This window comes from Triticum aestivum, chromosome 2B, assembly GCF_018294505.1.
Source record: "Triticum aestivum cultivar Chinese Spring chromosome 2B, IWGSC CS RefSeq v2.1, whole genome shotgun sequence".
NCBI classification, from domain to species: domain Eukaryota; kingdom Viridiplantae; phylum Streptophyta; class Magnoliopsida; order Poales; family Poaceae; genus Triticum; species Triticum aestivum.
Window position 1 is genome coordinate 808835084 of NC_057798.1, and position 10006 is coordinate 808845089.

The 10006-nt window shown below is 43.2% G+C and overlaps 1 protein-coding gene across 1 annotated transcript; it reads left to right on the forward strand.

The window, feature by feature from the left end:
• The first annotated feature begins 511 nt into the window (after positions 1-511).
• LOC123042981 (30S ribosomal protein S17, chloroplastic) lies at positions 512-1238 on the forward strand. Its single transcript, XM_044465313.1, has one exon. It carries the CDS (start codon positions 608-610, stop codon positions 1046-1048), a length of 441 nt encoding a protein of 146 aa, XP_044321248.1. The 5' UTR covers positions 512-607; the 3' UTR covers positions 1049-1238.
• The last annotated feature ends 8768 nt before the right edge of the window (positions 1239-10006 follow it).

The window sequence follows — 10006 nt, forward strand, 5'->3', positions numbered from 1 at the left end:
ACCTTCTCAGTTGATGAATAGATTGTTTTCTCCTAATAATAATAATAAGATGTCGACATAGCTCATGCGTCAAGTCTGACTTATGTTCTGGATATATAGGGTGTCTTTGGTTTCTTAAGAGAGGGTTCGACCAAAAGTCACATAGCTTGCCTAGTATTCTCTGTTTTTCTTTCTTGTGTTTTAGTTTGATGACTCTCTTAGCCATCTTTCTTTGGTACGAATTACTTTTGAAAATATCAATAAAGTCCACAACAGGGTCCTCTGTTGCCCTAAAAGAAATGGGTTAACCTCTCAAAATAATACTCTCTTGTAGCACAAATATTTTCCTCTTTTTAGCTGATTTTTTTCCCAGTTAAGAGATTGCATTGCAAGAAAATTACCGGTTTGACCTCTCAAGAAAATTACTCTTGTTTAGAACTGTCTTCTCAATTCTGTCTTGTGAAAAGCCACGTGTACTCGAGGCCCAAATATAAGTAGTCCGGCGGAGCAGAGCAGGAGGCCTGCTCCTGGAAAGAAACCCCGAGCAAAAAAACCTTATCTTTATCCTATCCCATTCCCAATCCCACCTCCACCTTCGAGCGAGAGCGAGAGAAGGAAGACGAAGAAGATGCTGCTGGGCTCCTCCTTCGCGTCGCCGTTCACCCAGCTCCACCTCTCGGCGAGCCCCAATGCGGGGGCGGGGGCGCGGCCGGCGGCGGCGGGGATGGTGCTGCGGATCGAGGCGGCGAAGCAGCTGACGGGGCGGGTGGTGACGACCAAGGCGAACAAGACGGTGGGGGTGGAGGTGGCGCGGCTGAGGCAGCACCCAAAGTACCACCGCCGGGAGAAGATCAAGAAGAAGTACCAGGCGCACGACCCCGACAACCAGTTCAAGGTCGGCGACGTCGTCGAGCTCGTCCGCTCCCGCCCCATCTCCAAGACCAAGCACTTCCTCGCCGTCCCCGTCCCGCCCCGCGACACCCGCCGCAAGGCCCAGCTCCTCCCGCCCCTCGAGTCTCAGTCCGGCCAAGAATCCGCCGCCGCCGCCGCCGAGGAGACCGCCGCCTAGTGATGCTTCCTGCTTTTGCTTTCCGCCGTTCTCTTCTCTGTTAATTAATCGTCGTCGTTCCCTTTGCTGCTGCTCCCTGTAGACTGAACTCCAATACCATTATGTACCACCTGGCTCTGAATTTCGTTTCTTTTTCCAAGAATTAATCGTGTACCTAATTGCATTTTTGGAGTATTATCTATTTTCGAAATCCCTGGCACAGAGAGTAATTGTAAACAACCAACCAACCAAACAATCGGTTTCACATTTTGCCATATACGAATCCAATGTCTGCTACTCCAATCTGCCTTTCTTTTATGTCAGACTTTCCTGTGAAGTGTGTGTGTTAGAGTTGAGATATCTATAAACTTGACAAATCAACAACATTTTTTATGTCAGACTTTCCTATGAAACGGGTGCAAGATTTGCTTGCATTGCAGTAGTACATCCTTCCTACTAGTAATCTATGGAGACATTTTCTTCAGATTCAGTCTAATGCATATACTCCCTCCATTCCGAATTACTTGTCTCACGTATAATAGTTCTAGATACATCCATTTCAGCGACGAGTAATTTGGAACGGAGGGAGTACATCCTAGGCAATTCAGTACCAGCACAAGGAAGCTCCAATGCCAGACTGACATGAACTTGCTTCAGTTTGTCTCAAGTGTGGTTGCTGTCTGGCTCACATCTGGTGCCTCAACCCAAACATCTTGGATGTCGCCGCTCATGAGCACTCCGGGGGACATACATGAACTTGTTTGTCTGAACTCTGAACTAAGTCCATGGACATCCATGACAGAAACATCATTCTATCTGAACGATGGTAGGAGCCCCTGCTTTGTTCCTTCTGGCCTCCTGCCTTGCCTTTTTCTTTTCTTTTCCTTATAGATTTAGTGCATACAGTTCCAAATAGCACATTCCCAAATCCCAATCTCTCTTCAGAAAATACAATGATTCAGTTAACTAATTGTCGTTCCCTTTGCTATTACTGTTCTTGCTCCCCTGTAGACTGAACTACTACACCGTTATGTACCACATAGCTCCGAAATTTGCACTAACTTTATTTCTCTTGCAGCAAGAATTAATCTTCTACTTGATTGCATTTTTGGAGTATTACTGAGGTCGTAATCACTAGCACAGTGATGATGACTGATGAACAACCAAACAAACAGATTGCACATTTGCTACCATTATAGTGTCTGAAGGATGCTCTGTTGCTCCAATGTGTCTTTTATGACAGACTTTCCTGTGAAATAGTATGTGTGTTCAGAGTTGAATCAGACTTTGAATGGGGCAGAATTGCTTGCATTGCAGTAGTACATCCTCATTCTTCCTATTTACAAAGACACTACTTCGGTTTCAGTCCAATGGAGTATTGCCAAAAATTGCTTGCCAAATAAGTATGTGTGTACAAAGTTGAAGTATAAACTTGACAAATCAACAACAGTTTCTATTAACCATGTTAAAATATTTACCCTGTGTCTGCATCTATAGTGTACAAAGTTGAAATATAATCCACAGACTGCTTGCATCTATAGTGTACATTGGAGAGTAAGACACCAAAATATTTACCATGTGTCTGCAGTGGAGTATCTTTCAGCTTCTGGGAGTCTCCATGCATTGCAAATGATCATTCCAGGATGACTGTCTCCTCTGATTTCGTAAGTAACCTATTCTTCTGATGGTCAATGGCGGAGCTATGTACGTTCCTGGGGTGGCTGTGCCCCCCCCCCCCCCCCCCCCCCCCAACATTGGGCCAGCTTGTGAAGGAATTTTTTTTCTGAGTGCTTAGGTGAAAACTTTTTTAGATTTTGGCCCCCCCAAACACTGATATTTTACCTTTCGCCCCCCCCCCCCCCCCCCCCCCCCCAACTGATTGTGTCTAGCTCCGCCACTGCTGATGGTGCCGCCTATTTCCGGAGAAAAAGATTGCTGCTTGGTTTGGCTAGTATGTTCGAGAACATACATGTCAGACACGGCATTGTTACACCTCTTGCTTTGTTCCTTATGGCCTCCTACATGGCTTTCTTTTCTTATATACTGGTCAGCAGAGCTCGCATTTTTAGTTACCCCCTCTGTTTTATAGTAGAGTGTCAATTAATTTTCTCAAAAATCAAACTTCATAAGCTTTGATCAACCACAATATACACCCTGAGCCACTTGTCCGTGACAAGCAAGTCAGACAATCATGAGCCGATGGCGTTCTCGGCAGTATTCTTGCTGCTGCACCTTAGTCACCTATGTTGAGGGCAACCGGCTCTGGCTGCGGCAAGTTATCGGTTGCCTGCTCGGGAATGCTAATGTACTGGGAAAGGGCGTTGGCGAAGTGTGCCGGCAGTGGCATGTCGGGCAGCAAGTACTGACCAATCCTTCAAGAGCCTAGTGCCACCCCTAGGGACACAGAGGGTCTGGTCGACGACAATGTTGTCGTTGCAAGTGGTGGAGATGCAGCTCGACCTAGTGATATAGTGGGCATGAACCACAAATGTGAGTGATTCAATTTCAATTCAAAATATAGTGCATATACATTTTATTATAGATTGTTGAACCCTCCCTAACATGCGAGACACATTTGACCACAAAAAATAGGTAAAACATCATGCTGATGATTCGGCTGACAAGAATCTTGTAAACATTTTATGTACTCTACATTTAATATTTACATACACATAATCATGAACTAGAACTTTGTCAGGATATTTCTGATACCATACTCTTTAAAGAGCTCTACCAAGATATTTTACGATATACAGACAAATATATAGTGTGTTCATTAAGTATCACAAATTATCCATTAAAGCATGCAATTCTATGTTTTATTATTTTTTCTCACATTTATGGGGATTTGGTTGAAATATGTATTTTAAGGCAACAAAAAGAGACAATGTGATGTAAGTCTCATTACATATATGGTTCACATTTAGCACAATGCATGCGATTTTTTGAAACTAGAGACATTACAGAGTAGGCATACAGAACACTGTTATTAACATTTACTAAATGTTTGCAAATAAGTATAGAAATTTAGTATAAATATTTAGTTTATTTTTACTCACCTTGTGGCTAGAATTTTGCTTAATGTTTTTCCTGAGCGAAAGGATTTCACTGAGATCTCTTTTATGGTACCATGTGATGAATTGCAATGTTCATTCACGAAATTCAAGGGTAGTTGGCGATATATACCGCTATGATAAGTCCAGCAGTAGCGTTCGCACTGCCACCAAACTGGCAGCAGTATATTTTTCTTGAGAATGTTTTCGGGATAAGGGAATTTAGCCCACCAGATGCATCGTCCTGACCTACTCAAGCTACTCATTCTCTTTTATTTTCATCACGACCGTAATCCGTCGGCTAGGGTCCCAGAGGCCGCCTTGGCGCGTTCATGCTAGCTTATTAGTATTAGTTTCTAATGTTTTGAACAATTTATAAAAACAATAATATTTTGAAATTTTCAACATTTATTTTGATAAACATGATTTTTTTTAAATAAATGAACTGAAAAAATAATTAAAAATGACTCTAAAAGAAACAGAAAAATTAATAAACAAAAAATGAAAGATAAAAAAAAAGAACGAATAAAAAGAAAGAAACTAAAATATAAAAAGTGGGCCAGCCCATCTCTCACCCTCGGGTTAGATCGCTATCGAAGCCCTGACTATGTGCCGCAATGAGCATGGCATAAGATTTTCCTGTTGCGGGCCGCCAGCCACCATACTCTAGGCCACCTTATAAATAATTGGGCCATGCCCATCTGGGTTAGGAGCGCCAGACTGATCCAGCAGGTTCACCACATCCTTTATCTCCGCACGATCAAAATGGGCCACCAAACCTAGCATGTCAACACGAGTAGCCTTGGTAGTACAGAGCGTCGAGGTCAAAGTGCCAGATGGGCTCCTTGGGTCGGCCCACGAACCCAAAAGTAGAAGCCTAGGAGAGCTGCCATCTTGGCCTCATGCTTGAAGACCACCTCGTCGTCGATGTTGAGGGCGCGAATCACATTGCTAGGAGCTATAGGGCAAGAGCATTGACCGCCTTGCATTTGCCATGTTGCTTCCAATAGACACCTTGTCGTTTAATGGAAGTGGCGAGGCACTGCAGGCATCCACGCGATACGTGAAGAAGATCCTCATCTGCTTATAGGTTAGGATTTTCTTCCAAGAAGTCAAATAGATTAACAACAAATTGGGGAATTTAACGATGTTGCCTCCTCCAAACCTTGGCGGAAAACCTGAAAGTTTTCTTGTGCGAGGTGAATCCTCCTAAAATTCATGCACAAACTTGAACGGTGGGAGCAAAAACTGTTGAGAATAAGCACACAAACGCACTTGTGGTTAACTGAAAACTGCAGCGGAAACAAATAATCTCAGCATCACATCATGTACTAACTAAAGGATCGTTGCTTAGCACGGAAGGAAACATATGTAGCAGCATATATGGAGGCAGAAAATATTACTCAGCAGGCAAGACACTCCTTAGCCTAGTGTCTTGTGGTAGGAGTAAGTTTTCCTGGACAGCAACAAGCATCAACAGAGAGACACCAGATTTTACGTGGAAAACCCCCCAACTTGAGGGGGAAAACCATGGGCTGAAGCCACCCAAATCCTCTTCCACTATTATCAAATGTGGGATATAACAAGTTCTTCTCTAGACAGCACTAGAGGATCTCATACATCAAGATTTCTGAATCTTGGATGAACACAACAAGATTTGGGCTCAAGAACTAGGGATTGGAACAATCTCATCAAAGATGGTGGAACTAAATCTTGACGGAGACAAGGTAGTGGATATGGACAATCACAACCTTGGGGAGGAGCTCCCTTTGTTTCTTCCTTCAATCTTCCTCTTCTTCCCTTGCTCTCTTGGTTTTCTCTCTTCTTCTCCCTTGAAGGATGAACTGATTTTTGTCACACCTGGTGGTGGCTACTGGATGAAGGGTAAAGCATCCCCATCCTCTCATGTGCAAAGTTCAAAATGACCCTAGGTCATAACCCTAATGGGTAGTGGGCTTCTGCACCTCTATGGGCTGCCTAAAAAGGCCTCAAACGGTCATCTCCTTACATCCCACATGAGGAGGATATACCAACAAATCTCCCCCTCCGACTCATGACGGGGGCACCGCCATGCCTGCTACTTTGCAACATGCTTGTAGCTTCTCATTTGGCACTATCTTGGTCATCATATCTGAACCATTGTCATCAGTATGGATCTTCTCAAGTTTCAGCAACTTGGAATTGTACCTCACATCAATGTGCTTGTTCAAGAGTGATAGCTTGAATTCTTGGCAAGATGAATAGCACTCTGGCTGTCACAAAGCAAAACATACTTCTCTTGCTTCATGCCAAGCTCTTGCAAGAAGGTCTTCATCCACAAAACTTCCTTGCCAGCATCAACTGCTGCAATGTAATCAGCTACAGTAGTTGATGTAGAAACATGTTTCTGCAATCTTGATTGCCATGACACTTCTCTCCCTGCATAAGTCATCAGGTATCCAGATGTGGACTTCCTACGATCCATGTCACCTGCATAATTTGTATCTGTATAGCCCTGTAATACAGGATCACCGCTTCCAAAGCGTAAACTAGATGTAGAAGTATCATTGAGATACATGAGAATCCACTTCACTGCTTCCTAGTGAGCTTTATCTGGATTTGTCATGAACCGGCTAACAACTCCAACTGCATAGGCAATGTCAGGCCTAATGCATACCATGTCATACATAAAACTGCCCACAACAGATTGGTAAGGTACTTTTCTCATTTCTTCTTTCTCCTTCTTGCTTGTAGGACATTGTTTAGAATTCAGTTTGTGATGGCCTGCAAGAGGAGAGATAACAGATTTTGCATCTTTCATATTGAACCTTTCAAGTACCTTCTCAATGTATCTTTCCCGTGAGAGCCAAAGCAGCTTCTTTGATCTATCACGGGAGATCTTCATGCCAAGTGTTTGCTTAGCTGGTCCTAAATCCTTCATGGTAAATGCTTTACTCAATGCCTTTTTAAGGAGAACAATCCTCTTTGTGCCATTTCCAACAATCAGCATATCATCAACATACAATAGGAGAATAATGAAGTCACCCTCGGCGTACCTCTTCACAAAGACATAATGATCAGGCTGTGCTTTATGGTAACCAAGCCCATTCATAAAAGACTCAAACTTCTTATACCACTGCCGAGGAGCTTGTTTCAGGCCATACAAGCTCTTCTTCAATTTGCAAACTAAGTGCTCCTTGCCTGCAACCATGAATCCCTCTGGTTGCTCCTTGTATATCTCCTCCTCTATGTCACCATGCAAGAATGCAGTCTTCACATCAAGTTGTTCAATTTCCAAGTCCATGGTAGCAGCCATGCCAAGCACAACTCGGATGAAGACATCTTGACCACCGGAGAGAATATCTCACCATAATCGATACCCTTTTTCTGACTAAAACCTTTCACAACCAATCTGGCCTTGTACCTTGGATGTGAGGTGTTTTCTTCAGTCTTCACTCTGTACACCCACTTGTTTTTGAGTGCTTTCTTGCCCTTTGGCAGATTCACCAACTCAAAAGTATCATTCTCATACAGGGAATTCATCTCATCCTGCATGGCTTCTGACCACTCTTCCTTGTTCTCATCGGACATTGCCTCCTCATAGCATCAGGTCTCACCTGCATCTGTCATCAACACATATTGATGTGGTGGATACTTAGAAGAAGGAATTTGACCTCTTTCACTTCTTCTTTACTGTTGTACTAGTGGTGAATCAGGTGGATTTTTGTTGGCATTATCATTACCAACTTCATCATCATCATCACTTGATGGCTGCTCATCACTTTGACTTGTACTGCATTGATCAGTTGCATCTCCACTGTCATCAGCGTCAGCATCTCCCCCATGATTGTCATTCATGAGAGGATGACGGACTAGGTCCAAGTCAACCTGAGGTGTGTTGTTCATTGGCTTCTTTGGTTTCCCAATATATTTTATTGTTTCATCTTCAATGAACACCACATCCTGGCTTCGCACAATCTTCATATTGGCTAGATCCCACAACATGGAGCCAAACTCTTCACTTGGCTGGCTAAGGTAGATGCACTACTTTGTCTTGCTATCAAGCTTGGATCTCTCATCCGTTGGAACATGTACAAATGCCATGCAACCAAAAACCTTCAAGTGCTTGTATGATACCTCCTTCCCTGACCAAACTCTCTGAGGAATATCACCTGCAAGGGGAACTGAGGGAGATAGGTTAACCACATACATAGAATTCATCAATGCTTCAGCCCAAAATAAATTAGGTAAGTGAGGATGAGAGAGCATAGATGTCATCCTCTCTGTGAGTGTCCTGTTCATTCTCTCTCCAAGACCATTGATCTGAGGTATCTTTGGTGGACTCTTCTCAAGCCTGATGCCAAAATTTCTGCAATACCTTTCAAAAGGACCTCGGTATTCACCACCATTGTCTAATCTCACGCACTTCAATTTCCTGTCAGTTTCTTTTTCAACTTTGGCATGAAACTCCTTGAAGGCTTCAAGCGTCTGGTATTTGTGTTTCAGCACATACACAAAAACCTTTCTGGAATGGTCATCAATAAAAGTCACAAAGTATAATGCTCCACCATGAGATTTTTCAGTCATGGAGCAAACATCAGTGTGCACAATATCAAGAACATTTTCTGCACGATGTGGAGGGAGTGTACGAAATGCAACCCTATGTTGTTTGCCAGCAAAACGATGTGCATAGGGTTTCAAGGATATCCCTTTCAATCCAGGGAGGCACTCCATGCGAGCAAGAGCGTGCATGCCCTTCTCACTCATATGTCCAAGCCTCTTGTGCCACAATTCAAGTGAAGTTTCTTTTTCAGCAATGTTCAACATCTCATTGCACAACATGGTTTTAATCACATAGAGATTACATTGCTTACTTCCTCGAGCCACAATCAAAGAGCCTTCGGTGAGCTTCCACTTTCCTTCACCAATATAACTAGAATGTTTGATGTCATCAAGCTTGCCCACTGACAACAAATTCAGCCTTATATCGGGAACATGTCTCACATCATCGAACACCAATCTGCAATCTGTGTTTGTTTTAATGCATATAGAGCCCTTGCCAACAATTGCTGACGAACCACTATTTCCCATCCTCACTTGACCAGTAACACCACTAGTGTAATATGTGAAATACTCCTTGTGTGATTTGATGTGGAAGGATGCACCTGAATCCACAATCCAACTCATGGCATCATCATGAACAACACTATAGCAATCTTCATCTTCAATGACTAGATAGTCCTCATCTGTTGCAGTCATGGCTGAACTGCTCTCAGCCTTTTGCTCGGTTTTCTTGTGAGTTTCTCCTCTACAAGCTCTCTTTTGTACTTCCTGCACTCGCTCTTTATGTGTCCCGGATTGCAACAATGAAAGCAAGTAATATCTTTTCTCTATTTTGACTTTGATCTCCCCCTGGATTTTCTTTTGCCTTGCTGAAATCTTGTATTGCTGCATCCACGGTTCTCATTCTTCCCATGAGTTTTAGCCACATACGGCTCAGAAGAAGAGGCATCACCCTTTTCCTTCTTTCTGGCTTGTTCATTCAGCATACTATTCTTCACCATCTCCAAAGTCAGCTTCCCACCCGGAGCTGAATTGCTAAGTGACACAACAAGGGTGTTCCAACTATCAGGCAAGGAACTCAGCAGCAACAATGCTTGCACCTCATCTTCAAAGTTGATTTTCATGGCTGAAAGTTGATTTATATGGCATTGGAAGACATTCAAGTGCTCAATCACACTTGTGCCTTCTCGGTACTCAAGCTTTGCAAGTCTTTTGATCACCGAGGCCTTCTCATTGATGTCTTCCTCTCATGCATAGACTCTAACTTCTGCCACATCTCATATGCATTTGTGTCATTTGCAACCTGGTGGAAAATATTGTGATTGATGTACAACCGAATCATACCTACTGCCTTTCTGTGCAACACTCTCCATTCTTCTTCCGT